Source organism: Rhincodon typus, chromosome 22 (assembly GCF_021869965.1).
Source record: "Rhincodon typus isolate 14 chromosome 22, sRhiTyp1.1, whole genome shotgun sequence".
Classification (NCBI taxonomy): domain Eukaryota; kingdom Metazoa; phylum Chordata; class Chondrichthyes; order Orectolobiformes; family Rhincodontidae; genus Rhincodon; species Rhincodon typus.
Window position 1 is genome coordinate 499,964 of NC_063353.1, and position 22,995 is coordinate 522,958.

The following is a 22,995-nucleotide window of genomic DNA, read 5'->3' on the forward strand; positions in this document are numbered from 1 at the left end:
GGAGAGCGGGATCCAAAATTACACAGCATGGTTTTAAGGTGACAGGGGAAAGATTTGAAAAGGACCTGAGGGTAACTTTTCATGCAGAGGGTGGTGTGTATATGGAATGAGCTGCCAGAGGAAGTGGAGGAGGCTGGTACAGTTACAACATTTAAAAGGCATCTGGATGGGTATATGAATAGGAAGGGTGTGGAGGGACATGGGACTAGTTCAGTTTAGGAAACTTGGTCGGCACAGATGAGGCGGACCGAAGGGTCTGTTTCCATGCTGTATGACTTTATGAGTCTATGTAATCGTACCAATCCAAGAAGCAGCTATTTAAATGGAACAAGGCAGAACTGCATCATTTTTCACTCTAAGCTGTTGTATAAATGCAAGTGGCTTTTCCTGAACCGTTCAGATTCATGGATTTGTCCCTGTCAGAGTATTTAGCTGTATGATTATAAGGTGTAGAGTACATAGATAAAGATCTCATTTGTGGAAATTACAACAGCAATTGGAAATTTAAGGGGAGGCAATGGCTTAGTAGTATTATTGCTGGACTGTTCATCCAGAGGCCTAGGTAAAGTCCTGGGGATCTGGGTTCAAATCCCACCAGGGCAGACGGTGGAATTTGAATTCAATAAAAATCTGGAATTAAGAGTCTAATGACAACCATGAAACCATTGTCAATTGTTGGAAAAACTCGGCTGGTTCACAACTCTCCTTTGGGCAAGGAAGCTGCCATCCTTACCTGGTCTGGCCTACATGTGACTCCAGACCCACAGCAACATGGTTGACTCTTAACTGCCCTCTGGGCAATAAATGCTGGTGTATTCAGCAATGAACGAATGAAAAAAAAATTTCCTGTTCTCATATTAAGAGAATCAGGCAGCGAATATGTAGAAGGTGCAATAGTACCTCAGTAAAATTAGTTCTAGTCACACAGGAAAACAAAAAATCATGAAAAGAAGTAAATCTCAACTCAATTTATGTAGCACCAATGGAAAAACAAACTGAGTAACTAAGAGGCCCATATTCCCAACACCTTACCTTTAAAAGCTCCACAAGTCTGCATAAAGCTTTCACTGATGTTTTGGTCATGGGTTTCTGCATTGACATGTAAAGATTCATTGTGGTTCGGATAATATTACTGAGGCTGTTTGCATACAGAATACCCTAAAAATTATTAAAAAATGTTAATTAAAAGTTGGTCTTTTACAAACATGTTTTGTGTGTGTGTAAAACACTGAATTAATTTATATTCAACTGCAGGCTATGTCGATTGAAATCCACAAGCAAAACAGGCCCAAAATCTGTTGCAGTGGGGCATTTCGTGGCATGCCTAGTAAGACAGATTTTTCTGCTATCTTCAGTATAAAATATTTTGCTCTCTGTTGTTAGAAGTGCAAATAATATTGGGTATCTGGAACTCTGGTAAATACAGGGGTTCCCAATTTACAAATGTCCAACTTACAACCCTGACAAGGGTTACGAACTTAAGAACTTACAAACACAATCTCATACAGGGCTGTAAATTTAAAAACCGGACATATGAACATTTCCTGTACTTATGAACAGTTTCTTTATGCTGTCCTGCACTGTGTTCCAATTTGTGTACAACTTGATTTGTGAACAGACTCCAGAACAGAGTCCATTTGCAGCTCAGGGAATGCCTACAACTGAACAAATGGGACATTACCTTGACCTTTGAGAACTAAGAACTGAAGAATCAACACAAAGTTCTGAGAGTTAGCAAATTCAATACTAAATTAAGTGCATAGAAATACAGATAGAAAGGAAAAGCGCTAACTATTTTAATGTTTGAAAAAAAACTCATTCTTGCCGTGTTGCCACATCTTTGTGAATATTCACTTCTTAGGTCAGCTAAGTTGATCGGCAACCATCTATAGCATGCTGTTAAAAACAGTATTGCTAATAATTACTACTTAACCTCATATGTTGAGCTTAAGGAACAGTGAATGAGCAAATGCAGCACCTTCATGAAACTCCTGGGTGGTTAAGAGTAAGCAGCTACTGTGACACGAAAGACATTTACACCACACAAGTGGCAAGCAATGACCATCTCCAAGAAGACAGAACCTAGCTATCTCCCCCCAATATTCAATGGCTTTACCATCACTGAAATTCTCCATCATCAACATTCTGGAGGCTAACCAGTGACCTGAGACTGAACTGGATCAGCCATATAGTGTGGCTACAGTAAATCAGAAACTGGTAATTCTGAAATGAAACAAAATTTGTTCACTATTTCCAAGGCATGTCGGGAGAATGGTGGAATACTTTCCACTTGCCTGGGTGAATGTAGTCCTAACATTCAAGTATAACATATCCAGGATAAAGCAGTTTGCTTGATTAGCACCCTATCCATCAACATAAGCATGCAATCTCTCCACCACCGGTGCAGTGACAGCTGTGTGCACCATCTATAAGAACCACTATAGCAACAGACCAAGGTTCCTCCATTAGCACCTTCCAAACTCATGATCTCTACCACCTAAAAAAGACTAAGGGCAGCAGAGGCTGCCACTTGTAAATGCCTTCCAAGTCACACAGCATCTTGACCTGGACCTCTATCCCCATTACTTCACTGTCACTGGGTTAAAATTCTGGAACCCCCTTCTGAATAGCACTGTGGGCGTACGTACACGAAGTGACTGGAGTGGTTCAAGAAAGCAGCTCACACGGCCTCTTAAAAGGCAATTTCTGATGTGCAACAAATGCAAGCCTTGCCACATCCCATGAAAGAATAACTGGTGGAATGACATAAATTGTCTAAACTGTAGCTATTAGTAATTTACAGGGTATTTCTCCCTTGTCACAATTTGCTTAAGAATGTGCACATTAAAAATGGCACTGTCATTCAGACACCATTATTACATCAGCAAATTCTGGGCCTTTATGCAGCTTTAAGAGATTTAACCATAAACTTTCTATCCTTGTACAAAATCTAGGATCCAGAACTTTATTCACAAACAAAAAAATTTTAAAGTGCTATGTATTTTGATTCAAGAAAATTTGTCATCTTTTGTTTTGAGCAGTAGAGAAACAAGCAACTTTTCAAATATTACCTGTATAAAAATACTGCATCGGTTGGAAAGATGTTCAGCAAACTTCTCTACACTCTGTACCTTGGACAAGATGGATTCCATTTTCATCATCCATGAGCTTACAAACAAATAATATGACTGCACATCTCTATAAGACAACATTTTACTTTAATTAGAAAGATTGGAAAGATTAAAGCTACAGAAATAAAAAACATATTCTCACTTTTGAGGCTTTTTTGTTCAACAGAATAATTATTCTCTTATAAACAATCCCAGTTAACGGTTCTTAATTTAACTTTCTAATTTATTTAGCTATTTTCCTTTCACAGAGAAACAGAAGGCCATTCAGCCCCTATGGATAGAATGACAGAAGAACAGGGCAGGGCCATTTAGCCCCTGAAATTCCATTTAATTAGATCATGACTGATTGCTACCTTAACTCCAGAGCTATATTGTTTCCATATCCCTTAAGATCAATTCATAACTAAGGAAAATCTAAGTATCAGTGTTAATACTTTCTATGGACCTCCAATCCCAGCAGATTTTTTGGAGGTGAGGGCTTAAGATTCCTACTGTTCTTTGTGTGAAGTGCTTTTTGACGTTGCCCCTGGACAACCTCACTCTAATCTTGATTTGCATCTCCTTGTTCTGGCCTCCTGAAGGAGACTTTGATCCTGTAATAATGATAATCTAGTGAATAGGAACATAGAAACATAGAAAATAGGTGTAGGAGTAGACCAATTGACCCTTTGAGCCTGCACCACCATTCAATATGCTCATGGTTGATCATGCAATTTCAGTATCCCACTCCCACTTTCTGTCCATACCCCTTGATCCCTTTAGCCGCAAGGGCCATGTCCAGCTCCCTCTTGAATATATCTAACAAACTGACCCCACGTGGTAGAGAATTCCACAGGCTTACATCTTGAGTGAAAAAAATACTTCCTCATCTCAGTCTGCCTAACCAGCAACACCCTGATCCCATGAATGAATAAAGAATAAAGTCCTGAATGGCTTACGCCTTATTCTTAGACTGTGCTCTGCAGAACCTGCTCTGCAGTCCCTATTCCCAAAGTCCACTGATCTTTTGTCAGATGCTGTGTAACTGGAGTGTTGTTTAAGTATCACTTCCATCCTTTTGCATTCCAATCCTCTCATAATAAAAGCCAACATTACATTAGTCTTTTATTTTTCTTTGCACCTGCCCATTGTTTAAATTATGTAACTTGCTAACTTGTGTGGTTGGGCCCTGAATCTTTTTACTTCATAAGAAAAGAACAAAGCAGATTCAGTTTGCCGCCAGCCAATAGGGATCCCAGCGGAGGGCTCTCTACATGCGAGTCCTCTCATTTTCCATTGAGGATCTGGGGTGGAGGGTGTGCCTTTGTAATGCAGATTGCAGTGGTTCACGGACTCCTAGTCCAACAGTTTACTTAGCGGTGCTATTGAGTCAATGGACCGTGTTTAGGCGATTGCAACCCCTTTTTGGTTAATTGAAATACCTTTTGCTGTGCTTTTGGTTGCGCTTCAGCCCTATATTCCTGATCTTTGGGTATTTGGTGCAGAGGTGTGAGAGCAGATCAGAGAACCTCCTCATTGCTCCTGGGCCTGGCCAGGTTGGCTACTAATAGCTCCAGGCAGCAAGCTATGGAAGTGGTCATATCTGCCAAGTGTCTACCCCTCTTCTGCAGTTAAGTTCAAGCCCAGGTGAGTCTAAGGAGGTAGCATGCGATGTCCATAATGCTTTCAACACCTTTACAGAGAAGTGGTCACTCTGGAGGACATAGTGCTTTATTTTCCCCTCCAACTCCATTTTGATTTAATCCCTTCCCTCTCTCCCTACCTTCCCCTCACATTTGATGGTTTGCAATGCCCATAATAGGCATTGCTTGTAAATATTTAATTGGTTACATTGGATTTGATTTATTGTAGTCACATGTACCTAAATACAGTGAAATACTTTCTTTTGCGAGCAGTACAGGCAAATCATAGCAAACGAGGACATACAGATCATAGGGTTCTTAGAGAAATTTTTACAATTTAGGTTTAAAAGTGCGAAAGGGTAAGAAGAAACATGACAATAAGATCTGCTGCAGACAGCTCACAAACAGTCATTCGATGTCAGCAACATCTTGTTTCATTTTGGTGATCATTAGAGGTTAAAAAAAGATTCAGCAGTGCTTTATTTCCCCCTCCAACTCTATTTTGATTTAGCCCCATCCCACATTCTCTACGCCTCCTTCACTTTTGGTGGTTCGTATTGCCCATAATGGGCTTTGTGCATGAATATTTAATTGGCTACAGGAGCGATTACTGGTGGAAGTCAGTGGTGTCTAAAAAAAAAAGTCACAATGATTTGGTGGTGGGAAAGTTGCTTAGTGGTGTGTGATAGCAATTCTGGTTTTAAGAAAAGATAAAGCAGACCCAGGAGCTGTTGTGGTCCAGTGGCAGTGACCCTCCTGTGGACCAGAAGGTCCAGGTTTAAGTCCTACATGCCCCAGGGATGTGTTATAACACGTCTGAACAGATTGACTTAAAAAATATAAAGCTGACCTGGAAGGATTCTTGTGGTGCAGGGGTACTGTTTCTACCTCTAACAGATTGATTAAAAAAGAAACCAAAAAAAAAAAAAGCAGAGCCACAATACTCTTAATGGCGTAATGGTGGTGCCCTACCTCTGCACCAGCAAGCCTGGGTTCAAGTTCCACTTGTCAAGAGGTGCGTAATAATATCTCTGAACAGGTTTATTTGACAATATATAAAGCAGACCCATGATGTTAGCTGAAATAGCTCAGCTGGGAAAGTATTAAGATGAAGATCTTTAGGTCCCTAGTTCAATCCTGCATTTAAGGGGTCTTATGGCACTGTGACAGTGTCCCTCTCTCTCAGCCAGGAAGCCTGAGTTCAAATCCCACCTGCTCCAGGGGTGCATCATAACATCTTTGAACAGGTTGATTAGAAAATATAAATAAAGCAGAACCAGGGACATTATCTGTCCCAGGCTGGGACTAGCCTATATACTCCACGAGTTGTGGCTCTATTTTGGTGTTCAACAATAAATGATGCTCACTTCCAGCTGGCCTTCCTAAGTTATTATACGAATCCATGGAAATTATTCCTAAATTCAGTTTTTTTTTTTAAATGACTATGGATTATGGGGTGGCACAGTGGTTAGCACTGCTGCCTCACAGCACCAGGGATTCCAGTTCAATTCCAGCCTCAGGCAACTGTTTGTGTGGAGTCTGCACTTTCTCCATGCGTCTGTGTGGGTTTCTGCCAGGTGCTCCAGTTTCCACCCAGAGTCCAAAGATATGCAAGTTAGGTGGATTGGCCATACTAAATTGTCCATAGTGATCAGGGGTGTGTAGGTTAGGTGCGTTAGCCACGGGAAATGTGGGGTTACAGGGTAAGGGTACTTGTATTCCTTCTTACAGCGTAAGAAACCACTATTTTTTAGGAGTAAGAAGTGAAATGGAAGTTGAATTGTTTTACAAATATCAAGGGCTTTGCAACTTGGAAAAATCAGGTGCTCCATATTTTTAGCTGCACTAGATGATACTTTGTGAAGTTGAGGGAGACAATTTGCAACTGAGTGACATGCAGTTTTTCAACCAAGGAAATTCTGCCTGAGAACAGCCCTCTGATTGTCACAAACTGCAATTCAAACAAAGCTATAACCGCAAGGAGAGCAGAAACATGTATAACCTGCAAAATGAAAGCACTCCTCTCTCTCCTCTCACATCAGGGGAAAATGAGAGAAAAATCAAAAAAAGCGTACAGGAAAGAATTCTAATAACAGACTTAGGTTCACTAGATCAACTATCAAAGTGAAAGAATACCATTGCTTTACAGTCAACAGCATGTCATTATGTCTAAAAATCAACAGGAGTTGTGTGAAACAATTTAATCCACCCTTGAGATCTAGACATTTGATCTTCACAACTTTGTTTACCATATCTACATCCTCTTTCTACCCAAAACTTGTCAAATTTCCTCTCTTCTGTCTGTCTTAATTGTGAATGAGTGTGTGCGTGCGCATGTGTTCGTGGATTTGGGGTTAAAAATTGCAGGACCCAAGGCTTATAAGAATACAAGCTGTGGAAAGTGTTAATCAGACAACTTTAAGTCCTGAAAAAACAATGCAGGGTCAAAGTTCTTCTGGTTGAAGCAACTGGTTAGTCTTGCAGCTTGATCTGTGAATAACTGAATTTTCTAAGTGTGTTTGATGCAACTTTTATTTGAATGGCAATGCAAGTGGGGTAAAAGGGACTAACATGATGCTGAAAGATCTTTGGTTAGAATGCATTTGGCAGCATTTGCCAGATGACTGAAAGTCACTTACCTTCATTTTTTTGCCTTATAAAAAGTGGGTGACTATGGAGATTAGATATCTCACATGTCAAGTTGCAAGTCAAAATCAGTTTTATATAACCATAGACGTTTACTCCCCGAGGGATGTCTCATCACTTTCTCCCTACTCACTATACTGACTCCATCAGAGCCCTTTTAATTTTCTTAAATAACTATTATATTTTCTCTTTCAATGGAAATAAGCTCAGTCTCTTTTCATGATCACATCTTCCGTCCTTGGAATTATCCTGGTGAATCTAAGCAATATGTTCTCACCAAAAGAGCATCTGAAACAAACATTACACAAAAAGCAGTGATTCACAAATAGAAACTTACTTAGAGAGAGTTTGGGCCTTTTGTTGTAGAAATGTTTCTCTCTGACTTTTAATAGATTGTAAATTCTTTTTCTCTACAATCTTCGCAGCTGGTGCCATTTTGTCCAGCAAAAACTGATCAGCAAACCAAATAATATTGGCAGTGAGGGTGATGGCAGGTACCTGCAATGAGTTTAATAAGTCAACCAATACCCAGGATTCAACACGAGTGGATGAAAAAATGTTGATTGAAATATCCCACAGGCAAACATTACTTACCTTCTTGCAAACATCCATTAAAGATTTGTACAGTTTTTTATCTAATGTTCTGAAAATCTGGAAGTGCAACACAAATAGTGTACAAACCCCAACATATTTATCTCGCTGGTCAATTTCAGAAGGCTCCCCTGTGCAAAAATGAAGGGCAATTAAAAGTTTCAGGGAATGATACAATCATTCCAAGATGCAATCTTGTAAAACTGTCAGTGACCCAAGATTAAATGCATGTTAAATTTCATTCTTAAACTGAACAAATTTCATCCAGAATATTGTTTGTTGGAAGTCAAATCGTGGATTTCACTTCAGGAATGCAAATTAAACGTCACAAGGTAGCATGATTCAACAAACGCAATATCACATGATCTTAAGCAATCGTCACAATCAGAGGCATAAACATTTAGGCTCGCTAGACCCTTTCAGTAACACTTGTCAGATAAATTGCAGAGATTTTCTTTTTAAAAGTCAGATTCAGCCACTTGCAGTGTCAGAATGAAACAACAGCATACATTTACAAAGTACCTTAAATATAGCAAGATGCCCCAAGGCATTTCAATGAACAATATAAAGAAAATTTTGATAGCCAGCCACATATTAAAATGGGTGACCAACAGCATGTATTTTAAGGAAGATTTGAAAGGAGAAGCAATTGCAAGATTTGAAAATAAGGTAAGAGTTTTATAATTGAGTTGGTTTCAAGGTTCACAGACAGCAAGGAATATGCCTGGTCAGAGCAGCATCAGAATCATACATTTCAAGATATAGTTGCACCACAAGCAGACAGAATTCAGGACAGAAGATGGAATGCAGCATTTTGAAGAATAGGAAGTGGAAAGAATCACAGCAGTCGTGAGGCTAAGTTCCACCAGCAAACTGATTTTCATCTTTGAAGACTGCTAGAGTGAGAAATGCATTGAAGGGGAGCAACACAGAACATGGTACAAATGCATAAGGCAAAGAACAACAAAATGTAAAACTTTAGTCATTACAGGGTATTGAACAGTTGGGGCCAGGCAAGTATTTCTTTAATGTCAACATGAGATATTGCACATGCATTATCGTCCTGGCACCTATAGAGCATTATGGGAGGGGTGAAAAATATTCTGCAGAAGAAAGTAGTAAACCTGACACTATGGTACCAACACAGTGGTATCAGCTTTTTACAGCTTGTGAGAAAATTAATTAGAAGGACCTCAAAGGTGATAATCTCTGGTGCATGCAGGCTAGATTAGAAAAAAGATAGAAGGTCATTAGCTGGCTGGCTGAGGGTATGGTGCAGGACGGAGGATGTCAGATTCTTGGAGCATTGGGACCAATACATGGGCAGGAGGCATCAACTTAAATGAAACAGGTTGCATCTCAAAAGGATAGGGAGTAAAGTCCTCACAGGGAAATTCACTTCTTTGCTTGCATAAGGCTAAATTGAACTAGTAGGTGGTGGAAACCAGCATAAAAGCAGAAATGAGGAATAACATGGATTTAAAAAAAGGGAGATTACTGGAAAAGATAGCAGTTCAATATTAGATAGAAGTGGCTTAAGGAGGACAACATGGAACACAGAGATTTAGAATCCATGTATGTGATGCACAAAGTTAGGTAAATAATAATAATGTAGCAGAAAACTGCTGTGTGAGAATACAATATAGGACAAGAAATAAAAAAAATGGTGTAAAAATGAAGAAGATGGGCACTTAATATTCAGAGACAAAAGCATTCAGAACATAGTCTGTGGTAGGGGAAACTACAGGATAAAATTCTGAAACAGTGAATTAATACCTATCGAGTCCTAGAGTCAAAGATATACAATATGGAAACAGATCCTTTGGTCCAACTCGTCCATGCCTACCAGATATCCTAAATACATCTAGTCCCATTTTCCAGCATTTGGGCCATATCCCTCTCAACCCTTCCTATTGATATATCAATCCAGATGCCTTCCAAATGTTGAAATGGTACTAGCCTCCACCACTTCTTCTGGCAGCTCATTCCATACACGCACCACCCTCTGCGTCAAAAAGTTGCTTCTTAGACCTCTTTTAAATCTTTCCCCTCTCACCTTAAATCCTATGGCCTCTCATTTTGGAATTCCACTCTAGAGGGAAAAGACCTTGTCTATTTACCCTATCCATGCCCATGATTTTATAAACTTCTATAAACCTCAGCCTCCGACACTTCAGGGAAAATAGCCCCAGCTAATTCAGCTTCTCCCTATAGCTCAAACCCTCCAACCCTGGCAACATCCTTGCAAATCTTTTCTGAACCCTTTCAAGTTCCACAACATCCTTCGTGTAGCAGGGAGACCAGAAATGCGTGCAGTATTCCAATAGTGGCCTAACCAACGTCCTGTACAGATGCAACATGACCTCCGAGGTCTGTTTGTTCAGCAACACTTCCCAGGAATTTACCATTAAATGTACAAGTCTTGCTCTGTTTTGCCTTTCCAAAATGCAGCATCTCACATTTATCTAAATTAAACTCCATCTACCACTCCTCGGCCTATTGGCCCATCTGATCAAGGTCCCGTTGTACTCTGAGGTAACCATCTTCAGTGTCCACTACACCTCCAATTTTGGTGTAATCTACAAACTTACTAACCATATCTCCTACGCTCACGTCCAAATCATTTATATAAATGACAAAAAGCAGTGGACTCAACAACGATCCTTGAGGCATACCGCTGGTCACAGGCCTCCAATCTGAAAAGTAACCTTCCACCACCACCCTCTGTCTCCTACCTTCAAGCTAGTTCTGTATCCAAATAGCACTGGAACGGCATGGGTTAATGAGGGATAGTCAGCATGGTTTTGACGGGGGGAGGTGTTGGTGGGGTAGTGTTAAGCAAATTTGCAGATGACATTAAGATTAGTAGACTGGTTAAGAGCAAAGAAGATGGTTGCAGGTTACAGGAAGACATGGACGTGTTGGTCACTTGGACAAACCAGTGGCAGGTGGTATTTAACCCTGATAAGTGTGAGGTGATGCACTTTGGAAGAAGGAACAAGATTAGGGAGTATTTAATGAATGGCAGGACACTGGGTAACGTCGAGAAACTGAGGGATCTTGAGGTAACTATTCACAGACCCCTGAAGTCAGTAGAGTATATGAATAGAATAATTAAGGAGGTATATGGAATACATGCTTTCATCGGTCGTGGCATTGAGTATAAGAGCAAGGAGGTAATGTTGGAGTTGCAGAGTGTTGGCCAGGCCACAGCTGGAGTACTGTGTGCAGTTCTGATCACTTCACTACAGGAACGATGTGATAGCACTGGAGGGGGTACAGAGGCGGTTCACCAGGATGTTGCCTTGAATGGGGATATTAGTTATTACGAGAGCCTAGATAGGCTTGTATTGTTTTCTCTAGAGCAGAGAAAAATGAGGCAGGGACCATTGAGGTGTACAAAATCATGATGGGTATGGACAAGGTAAATAGAGAATAGTTGTGCCCTATGGTTGAGGAATCAAATCACAACAGGGCATAATTTTAGATTCAGAGGGGATTTGGGAAAAAAAACTCTCTCACTCAGCGGTTGGTGGGAATCTGGAATGCATTGCTTTGGAAGGGTAGCAGAGTCTGGAAACATTACAACCTTTAAAAACTTTTTGCATGAGCACTTCAAATATCATAACATTCAAGGATATGAGACTAGTGCAGGAAATTGGGATTAATGCACTTTCAGTAGTAGTTTTGTTGGTGCAGACTCAATGGTCCTTTTCCGCACTGTATGAAATAATGAATAGTGTGGGTGAAAGGAATTGGGAGGGTTTGGTTAGGGAAGACACTATTATTGGAAAGACAGAACGACCTTGAGGGGACTAGGTCAGAATCAATTAAATAAGAGTTGTGAGCAAAAAGGGTATGACCAGATTACTGGGGCCTAGAAGGCTAAAGAAAGTGACACAGGCTTAGAGGTATAGAACAAGGTTAATATAATTATGAGTGCTTTCATAAGCAGGAAGAGGGTGCTGATAAAATACTTCTGGAAGCACAGCAAGCAAAACTACTGGATGGAGTACTATTAAATAGCAATGAAATGATACAACATACTGGAAAGACTGGCAATGCTCATGAACATTTGAATCAGGACTCAGCCATTCAGCACTTCAAGCCTGCTCTGCTATCCAATATGATCACAACTGATCTGTCTGTTATCTCAAAACTCCATTCTCGCCTACACTTGATAATCTTTCACTCCTGTACTAAACAATTTCTTCTCCCTTAAAAATATTCAAACGTGCTGCTTCCACATAGTTTCAGGAAGAGTTCCAAAGACTCATGACCCTCAGGAAAAAGAAAACTTTTCATTTTTAAAGAGTGGCCCTTAGTTCTAGATTTTCCCATAAGAAAAAACATTCTCTCCACATGTCCTACCCTGTCAGGACCCCTCAGGGTCATACATATTTCAATCAGTTCGTCTCTTACTCACTCTCCAAAGCTCCAGCAGATACAAGGAAAGCCTGCCTAACCTTTCCTCAAAAGACAATCTACCTGTTTCGGGTATTAGACTAGTAAACCTTCTCTGAACTGCTAAAACATTTAAAAACAAAGAACTGTGAATGCTGTGTATCAGGAACAGGAACAAAAACAAAAACAAAGTTGCTGAAAAAGCTCAGCAGGTCTGACAGCATCCGTGAAGGAAAAAAAAAGAGTTAGCGTTTCAGGACCCGAAACGTTAACTCTGCTTTTTTCCCCTTCACAGATGCTGCCAGACTTGCCAAAATGTTTACATTCCGTCAGAAACCAGGTTACCAACACTGTGCACACCTCCCAATTTAGTATTCAATTCCCCTCAATAAAGAACATTGTTAGCTTTCTTAATTACTTGCTGTACCTGCTAAATAATCTATTGCTATTCATGCATGAGGACATAGAGATCCCCTTACATCACCTAACCATTTTGATATGCTTTTCTATTCTTCCTGTCAACACAGATAATTTTACATTTTCCTTCAATCTACTCCATTTGCCACATCTTTGCATACTCACTTAACCGGTGTCTTTTGTGTCCCACAGATCTGTCTCATCAGCAAATTTGACAACCATACTTTCTGTCCCTTCATCTCAGTCATTTACATAAATTGTAACAGTTGAGGTATCAGCACTGATCACAGTGTGCAGACCATGTATTACATTTTGCCAACCTGAAAAAGATCCATTTATGTCTATTCAGCTGTTAGTCAATCAGTCTTCTATCTGTGCCACTATGCTACCTCCTTGCATCTCTCATTCTTCTAAACCGTAGAGAATACAGACTCAATCTACTCAAAGTCACCATCCCAGGAATTAGTCTGGTGAACCTCCGCTGCACTCCCTATTTGCTAAGTATATCGTTCCTTGACTAAGGAGTCCAAAACTGTACACAATACTCCAGTGCCATCTGATGAAGGGTGTATATAAAAGACATCTTTATTCTGTACTCAAATTTCCTTGCGATAAAAGCCAACATACCATTTGCCATCCTAATAACTTGCTATACCTGCATGCTAACTTGCACCGATTCATGAACAAGAACACCTAGTTCCCTTTGGATATCAACTTTCCAATCTCTCACTATTTAAGAAATGCTATATATTATTTCGGTTATTATTACTAAAGTGGAAACTGCACATTTCACGGTTCCTCCATAATATATTCAATGTGCCATGCTCTTCCTCACTCACTCAATTGGTCCAAAACCACTTGAATCTCTTTTGCATCATCCTCACATTATAGCTATATCACAGTTCTGAACAGTCATATTAGACTTGAAACATTAAACCTGTGCCTCTCTCTACAGTTATTGCTTGACCTGTTGAGTTTCTCAAGCACTTTGTTTAAATATTGAAAATATTATAATTGATCCCAGTTCCAAATTATTAATATGCAAATTATGTTTGTGTATGGCTGGAACTTAAGAACTAGTCCTTGCTGCACCCCATTAGTCATAGCCTACCAGCACACGAATGACATTTATTCCTGCTCATTTTTCTTTAACTACTGAGTGGTTTGCTAGGCTACTTCAAAAGACAGTTAAGAGTCAACCACATTACTGTGGCTCTAGAGTAACATGTATGCCACACCAGTTAAAGATGATAAATTTTGTTCCCTAAAGGATACTGTTGCACAAGTACCCAATTTCATGATTTGTTCTGTGTGTTACATTACGAAACTGTTCAGCATCCTATAACCAGAGCCCACCAAGGTTTGCTGCTCCTTGCTGTTTCTTAATTCCTTCCAAACTGATTCAACATGTTGATGTTCCAATCCAAAATCATCTGTCACATGTACCAAACGCATTCATTATTAACAGCACTATCCCATCTCCTTTTCATCTTTGCCTGACCTCACTAACACCAACTCACCTGCCACATTGTGAATGCTGTATTTGGATACGGGGTACCTTTGAAACAGTATTCCATATTTTGAGTCTATTTGATACTGGCATTTGTTTGCACTGCTTTCCAAGTTCTGTTACTACTTCTCTTCCTACTTTAATCAATTTTGTTTCTATTTGAAATGCCCCTCAGTTTCCGATTCCCCTGGCAAGATAATCAAACCTTGAGGAGGCCCCCAGCTGCCCTATTGTCCCAATGCCTCAGAAACCTAAAGCTATTCCTCCTGCACCACTTCTTCAGCCACATGTTCATTTCTATTATTTCCCCCTAAATCTGTGCTTACTCGCACATAACACTGAAAAGCCGGACTTCAAAGGCAATCAATTTTTTAGCACTCTAAAAATCTGCTAATTGGACTCCAGCTGCTAACTATTCACCCTCTCTTCCTCACTCCCTCATCCATCCCCAAAAAGGATGCTATGCAACCACTTAGTGAAATCCAAGACCCTGGCACCAAGGACGCACACAAACACTCATCTGTTCCCTTAATGTTGCATCCATAACCTATGTCACTCGTGCATTATTTTTTCCATGAGAAATGGCAGTTAACCGGCTTGGAGCAATGACGATCGAAGGAGAGTTGTAAAAGATGTGAGGTTTGTACAAGGTGGATAAGAAAAACTTCTATCAACTGACGATACAAAAACTAGAGAATAAAGATTTAATGTTCAGGCAACGTTTTTGGGGGAATGCAACGGAGATTCTTTGAGTGAAATGGCGATTAATGATTTCAAGAAATGAAAAGGTTACTCAGAGCTATGGGGACGGAACAGGGAATGGGACCAACTTCTTCACAAAAAACTAGCTTCGGCTCAATAAGCTGAACAAACTCTTTCTGCACCATAATGACTGACTGAGGATTTCAGCAGTTGCACTGAATTTAGTTCTAAGACAACTGATGTTATGGAGGTGAAAGGAGGCAATCTTAGTGATGAACGAAGTGAGGTTAGAACATCTGCTCATGGTCAAATGGGACACCATGGTCATGAATGGTCTGGTTCAGCTTCAGACTGTGACCAGGAGAGGAACAGAATTGGTGGCTCAGTTATATTTTCAAGAAAACCAGAAGTTCATCCAAATCTTACCAAGCTTGGATTCTGCGTTGGTGAAAATAGTGCGAATATTGTGGGCAAACTCTTCTGCAAAAGTGCTATTCTTTGAGACAGAGGTTGGTTCATTCCTTGTGTCAAACTGCTGCTCAACACAGGCCTATGAAATAAACAAAGTTAATATCTCCTCTTTTTAAGCCAATGAGTTAATACCAAGTGGCTATGAGGACGTCATCACACAGACAAAAGCTACAACATACTGCTTCAGAATATTAAGTTAGAGACTATGACTGCATACAGGCAATTTAATTAGCGGTAAACTGAAACTGATTTTTGTTAGTAAAGTACTTCAGTGATTCTGCCATGGCAACCAGTTAGATATAAAGATACCCTAACCTGAAAAATCATTCCATCGAGTAACTGCCCCTCCAGCTTTAACAGCAATTTCTCAAACGGTTTCAGCTTTTCCTCAGCAATTCCAAATTTTGATGGATTGTGGTGGACAGATTTCAACAACCTAAAAATCAAAAATGAAGCTGTAAGTGTTGTAAAATGAAACATTGCAATTAACCTATACACCAACCCTCTCATCACCTCCCTCTCCTGAACCATCACTGTTAGCAGAGGAACCAAGTGCGGGAACAAGAGGGCCGTGGCGGCGTGGTGGTGGTGGTGGAGAGCTGGAGAGCTGGAGGAAGGCCATGAGCAGGGCACAAGAGAAACAAATGCTTTTGGATCTAGGAATTGTTATGAATGAATTTCAGCTGTTAGTTCCACCTGATGGTCTTGTCAGCCTGGGTGGTGTCCAGTAAATTAATGTGATGAGGAAATCGACCAGTTGCTTGTTCATGGGCTAGAGTGGCAGTAAACCTCTTTACAATTAAGATTGTGCAACTGTAAAAATTAAGCGCACTTGATGCACTATTACACAATCGTGCAAGCACACAGCTCAGAGGAAACACTGCTTCCCAGCTATGGCAGGAGGAAGACAGTACCACGCAATTGTAAAGGAAGTGAAATAAAAACAAAGTGCTGGAGAAAAATTAAGCCTGGCAGTACCTGTAAAGAGACAAATAGTTAACATTTCAAGTGCAGCGACCTTTGGAATATTAATATTATTTTTCTCTTCGTGGTTACTGCCAGACCTGCTGAGTTTCTCAAGCACTTTTAGTTTTTGTTTCAGATTTCCAACAAACACAGTGCTTTGTTTTATTATTATAGCGAAAGTGGTCTGGCTGACTCGTCTTCACATTTTTTCGCCTTGTGGAAACATCCTGCTTGTTCTGCAGGCCCTCCTCACAAGGCTGTTCAAGATGAGAATTACAACATGCATAGAATCAGATCCAGACTATGTCCTTTTACGAAGCATGCTAAATTAATAGAGCAATATAATCTGCCATTGAGCCACATGGATTATAAACTAGTAAAATAATTTGTATCTTGTTTCATCCTCCACATTGCTAACCTTTTGTACATGATCCAGTGGTCCTTCAAGGTAACATGATTCCCGATTATTTCATCCAAAATGAGGAGAACAGCCAGCAGTTCTCCAAGATGCTCATATACAATCTGTAACGGTGTGAATTTACATAGTTTACAGCACTGATGCACAAACATCTCTGCATTTAAATAAACAGCTTAAAACTTAAATCTTTCACACACCTTTCAAAGCCACCTCCCAGTCAAGCTATTTCAGTATAGCTACAACACTGCTATCCACCCGACAATATGACAATGTCTAGCTATGTCTTCTTCATGAAAGCATAAATTCATTCCAGCCAATTATCACCTCTTCAGCCTACATGCAATCATGGTGAAAGTGATTGAAAGTGTCATTGACAACGCTGTGAATCTGCTCACCAAAGTTTGATTTGGCCTCTCTCAGAACTATCCAGCTCCAGATTTCATTGTCACCTTGATTCAAACATGGAGAGAACAACTGAATTCTAGAGGTCTGGTAGGAGTGACTGCTCTTAACATCAAGGGAGAAATTGATTGAAAGGGGCATCAAAGAACTTGAGAAAAAAATTGAAGTCAATGGTAATCAAGGGAAAAATTCTCTTAGTTGGGGTCATACATGCCATTAAGATAAACCAGAGATTTTGGAAGCCAGTTGGCTCAGCCAAAGAAGACCCTGATGGAGTTCCTCAAGGCAGACATTTTCTAATTAACCTCTTCAGAAATGTTATTACACAACTATGGAGCAGGTAGGACTTGAAATCCAGGCCTCCAGGCTCAGAAGTGGGAATACAACAACTGAGCCACACGAGCCCTAGTGTCTCAGGGTAGTGTCCTGGGCCCAAACATCTTCAGCTGCTTCAATGACCTTCTTTTCATCATGAAATTGAAAGTGGGGACATTCACTAATGACTGAATAGTGCTCAATATCATTTATTACTCAGATACTCTAGCCCACATGCAACAAAACCGGGGCAATACTCAGGCTTGGATTGATAAATAGTAAGTAACATTCAATCAAATAAGAGTAAGGCAACTATCATTTCCAATGAGTGAATGAATGATTGAATGCTTTTATTGTCACACATATCAAGGAAGATACAGTGAAAATTGTTTTATCACCACAATCAAGTGCTATTTTGAATTACAAAAAGAATAAAAAGAAACTATTTATAAAGAGTTCATCTTCTGTTCAAGAAGAGTCTCAAGGACAGCTCCAGGGCCTCCAAGATTTCTGCAAGGTGCTCCGGGCTGTTTAGGTTAGCAATAGCTTTGATTATAGTTTAATCCAACTCACCTGGAAATGAACTCCAGTTGTTTCCATGACCTTTGGGGCATTCCTAAAGGGAAAAAAAAGAACTTTAGTGACATGGGAGATTCAAATCCGTGTGAATGTAAACACCATAATGAACAACTCTAAGAAATATTGTGAAAAACAGGACTTAAGCTAGCATATGTAAAAAAAAAAGAGGCAGAGCTCACAGACTGAATGCACTGAAGGCTGTAAGGAGCTGCTCCTTAGTGACAGCGGAACACCACATAGGCCTAACACAGAGATGACAACACAGAGTCAGAGTTATATGGCATGAAAACAAGCCCTTCGGCCCAAAATGGTCCATGCTGACCATGGTGCCCACTCAGCTAGTTCCAACTGCCCGCATTTGGTCCATATTCTTCTAAACCCTTCTCATCCATGTACCTATCTAAATGTTTTTTAAATGTTGCAATTGTACATGAGTGTAAGATAATGCTTGAAATGACGAGAAACAAGCAGCTCAGGGTCATGCCTGCAGACTGGGCAAACGTATTCCTCAGCAAAGGACCTGAGCAAAGGTCTCTACATTTGGGATCAGCAAATAAAGCAAACTAAACTGAAAGAGGTACAATTAAATTTACGCTTCACTTGGAGGGAGTGCTTGGGCAGGAGTTAAAAAGTCAGGGTTGCATTTCCTGAGAGTGCTTAACAAGGTGCCCTGAGAAGGCAACAGGGCACTGGGGATGATGGAGCATTGGACAAGAGTATTATGGAAGGCACTGTTGCTTTGGGATTCTCAAACAGCAGAAGAGGAGGAACAAGTATTTGGACGTTGCATTATACGGGGTGAGGCAGAAGACACCTTTTGAATGTGGAGGTTGGAGACATGCTATGTAAGGTCAAAAGAAACTCGGTCATGGTCCTGGGAGGAAGGAGAAGGGGTGAAATCAGAAGTGCAGGAAATGGACCAAATACTGTTGAGAGCCCTGTCAAACTGAGTGCTGGGGTCAATCCTTGGTTGAGGGAAAAGAAAGACACATCAGAAGCAATGTTAAGGAAAGCAGCATCAGAACAAGTGTGACAGAAAAACTGGGAGAGGCAGGGTGTTCAGCAGGTGTAGTTGAGGTAGACAGTGTGTTGACGATCTTACAATGAATATTACCAGGCAGCCCAGAAGTTGAGGTTTGGAGATGTAACATGTGAAACAGAGAGAAGGATGAAAATTAGAAACAAAGTTAAAGTAGTTTTCCAGCTCCAGAGGACAGCAGGAAACAGCATAGTCACCAGTGTACCAGAAGAAAGTTGTGGCAGGGGAATCTCCTCACACCAAGTAGCACTGGAACAAGCGATGTTCCATATGTCTTTCCATATGCCCGACACAAAGACGGGCATAATCAGGACCCAGCCTCCACATTCAAAAGATAATATTTTGCCTTCCCTGAGCATGATGCAACGTCCAAATGCTTATTCCTCCTCCCCTGTCCTTTGAGAATTCTGAAACAACAGTTCCTTCCATTATTAGTGAATAGGTTCAGCCAGGCATAAGAGGGTGGTGATGAATCGGGATCATGTCTGCTTTGACGTACCACAGGGATCAGTGGTGGATTCCTTATTGTTTCTGATATTCATAAATGATGTAAGTGAAAATGTTGGGACAGGGAGGGATATGAATAAGCCTGTGGATGACACCAGGTGTGGTCAGGTGGTTGACAGTGAGGAGGAAGGTGCTACGTTGCAAGAGTATATAAGCAATTGGTCAGACAGGAGAATCAGTGGCAGATGGAATTTAACTCTGATTGTGGTGAAGTGATGCACTTTGGAAGAAGAAACAAGATAAGGAAGTATTCAATGAATGGCAAGACGCAAGGAAGCTTAGAGAAACATAGGGATCTTGGGTGCTTACCGACAGATTTCTGAAGGTGGCAGAAAAAGTTAATAGTGTAGTTAAGGCAGCACACATACTTGCCTTTGTCAGTTGTGGCACAGATTATATGAGCAGGGAGGTCACATTGGAGCTGTACAGAATTTTGGTTAGGCCACAGCTGGAATATAGAGGGCAGCTGTGGTCAGCACGCTGTAGGAAAGATGTGATTGCACTGGAGATTCACCAGGATGCTGCCCGAGATGCAGCATTTCAGCTATGGACAGGTTAGGTTATTTTCTTTGAAGCTAAGAAGGTTAAGGTGGGACCTGATAGAGGTGTATTAGATTACAATGTGGCAGATGGAGTTTAATTAGATAAATGTGAGGTTTTTGCATTTTGGTAAGGCAAATCAGGGCAGGACTTATGTAGTTAATGGTAAGGTGCTGAGGATTGTTGTCGAACAAAGAGACCTTGGAGTGCAGGCTCATAGTTCCTTGAAGGTGGAGTCACAGGTAGTCAGGGTAGTAGAGACGACATTTGGTACACTTGCCTTTTTTTTGGTCAGTGCATTGATTATAGGAGTTGGGATGTCATGTACAGGACATGGGCTAGGCCACTGTTGGAATACCGGATTCAAACTGGTCTCCCTGCTATAGGAAAGATGTCGTTAAACTTGAAAAGCTGCAAAAAACATTTACGAGGATGTTGCCAGGGTTGGAGGGTTTGAGCTGTAGGGAGAGGCTGAACAGGCTGAGGCTATTTTCACCATGAAGCATCAACAGCTGATACAGTAGTTTATAAAATCAGATGGGGCATAGATAGGGTGAAAAGCTAAGGTCTTTTCCCAAGGAAAGGGTGACCAAAATAAGACAGCACAGGTTTAAGGTGAGGGGGGCAAAGATTTAAAAAGGACCCAAGAGGAAACTTTTTCACACAGAGGGTGGTGTGTGTATGGAATTAGCTGCCAGAGGTGGTGGTGGAGCCTGCTCCAATAACAACATTTAAAAGTCAGAAGTTACTAAACACCAGGTTGTAGTCCAACAGGTTTACCTAAAATTACAAACTTTCAGAGCACTGCTCCATCATCAGGTGAAGTGGAGGGAGCACACAGGCACGGGATATATAGGCACACAGATAATGGCAAGATAATTCCAAGTAATTAAAAGTGTCAACAGATAAGCACAAATAGTGTGGGAGTGTAGTGTCAACAAGCTGGATAACAAGTCTTTGCAGGTGGTCAAAAGTGCCAAATAGTGCAAGTGACAGCTGAATAGCAAGTAAAGGGATGAACTATGAACTGATTAATTAAGGCAGAGAGATAATTACAAAAATAACTTGGTGCTAGAGACAAACCAAATGGCTGGAATAACACAACAGGTAGCAGAGTCATGTGATGAGGATCTAACCAAAGTAATAAGTAATCCAAAACTATACAAACTAATTAAGGTAGAGAAATAATAAGTTATCAAAGTCATGGTGTCAAAACAGGACAGTATGATGGGGTTACATGTAGTGTGACATGAACCCAAGAAAACGGTTGAGGTCGCCCTCACGGATACGGAACTTGGCTCAGTTTTTGCTCGGCGAACCTGCATTGTTCTGTATCTTGAAGGCTGCCTTAGAGGATGCTTATCCGAAGATCAAAGGCTGAATGTCCTTGATCACTGAAGTGTTCCCTGCCTGGGAAGGAACAGTCCTGCTTTGCAATTGTTGCATAGCATTCTTTTATTCCTTCTCTTGTTATTCAGCTGTTTATTCACGCTGTTTGACACTTCTGATCACTTGCAAAGACTTGTTATTCAGTCCCCAAACTCCACTCACACTATTTGTACTTATCTGTTGACACTCTTAATTATCTGGAATTATCTTGCCCATATCTCTCTGCCTGTATATTCTGTGGTAGCTGTGATGTGGACTGCCAGTGTTGCAATATGGTAGACAAGATCAGAAGAAGTCACACAACACCTGGTTATAGCCAACAGGGTTATTTGAAATCACAAGCTTTCTGAGCGCTGCACCTTTGTCAGGTGGAGTGCTTCAAGTGAAACAGGCAGGACGAACACAGACACCTCTTGAATTTTTAAAAGGCATCGGGATGGGTACACGAATAGGGAGGGTTTAAGAGGGATATGGGCCAAAGATCCGATCGGCATGGACGTGTTGGACCAAAGCGTCTATTTCCATGTTGTACAACTCTATGACTCCAAATGGGTACTGCCAAAATGACATAAAACAGGGAGTCACTAACGTAGGTGGAAAAAGACTGGACAAGGATAGAAAAATAAGAGTTCAGATATGAAGAAATAAGTACATTGAGACAGGAACAGGATGAAGTGATACGTTTACCAAGTCTGTTCCATTTGAGGATTTTGGGAAAGAGGCAGAAATGGGCTAAACAGGATTGTAAATTGGGAAGTTTGAGGTAAACTCCATAGCGGAGAGGAGGCCAGTGACAGTCCTGAAAATGAGAGACAACAAGGTGCAGGGCTGGATGAACACAGCAGGCCAAGCAGCATCTCCTGAAAATGATGGCTTGATATATGGTGGTGGGGTCATAATTCAGGTTCAACTTCATTACAAAGAGTGGGTAACATATTTAAAACACAAAGTGTACCCAACTTTCTTCACTCATTGAGTTTAAGTGCATTATGCAATTGAAAAAGAGAGCTTACTTACTTATTACTAGTGTAGAGTGAAGCGAGCTGTTGAACAATATTCATTACAACTTCGTAACATCTTGTAACAAAACAAGATAACTCCTAAAAGCAAAAACAACTGCATTCAGACATTTCTTCAAACTGTCCTGCTCAAAATTTGAGACAATTTTTGGAAAGCAAAGTTACTCAGGGCGATAAATTATCTGAAGCCCTGCAAGAGCCCCCAGGCCAGTCCGACTGCTATAACTTCATCAGTGCAATGAACTACAGCAGCTTTCCTCTCAATTAGCATATTGCGACTTGGTGCAACATTTCACGCTCTGTTCAGCAATGGAGCAGCTGAAAAGA

The 22,995-nt window shown here is 40.7% G+C and overlaps 1 protein-coding gene across 1 annotated transcript in view; it reads right to left on the minus strand.

Moving 5' to 3' along the window:
- Nucleotides 1-22,986, minus strand: part of washc4 (WASH complex subunit 4) — a 43,050-nt gene extending 20,064 nt beyond the window's left edge. The window contains exons 1-9 of the mRNA XM_020511043.2: nucleotides 22,667-22,986; nucleotides 18,169-18,211; nucleotides 16,879-16,982; nucleotides 15,810-15,930; nucleotides 15,450-15,573; nucleotides 7,994-8,121; nucleotides 7,737-7,897; nucleotides 3,072-3,198; nucleotides 1,033-1,158 (exon numbers count right to left, since the gene is read on the minus strand). Coding sequence (XP_020366632.2) covers nucleotides 1,033-1,158; nucleotides 3,072-3,198; nucleotides 7,737-7,897; nucleotides 7,994-8,121; nucleotides 15,450-15,573; nucleotides 15,810-15,930; nucleotides 16,879-16,982; nucleotides 18,169-18,211; nucleotides 22,667-22,710 — 978 coding nt within the window. The 5' untranslated portion in view covers nucleotides 22,711-22,986. The remainder of the gene's footprint in view (nucleotides 1-1,032; nucleotides 1,159-3,071; nucleotides 3,199-7,736; nucleotides 7,898-7,993; nucleotides 8,122-15,449; nucleotides 15,574-15,809; nucleotides 15,931-16,878; nucleotides 16,983-18,168; nucleotides 18,212-22,666) is intronic.
- Between the last annotated feature and the right edge of the window lie 9 nt (nucleotides 22,987-22,995).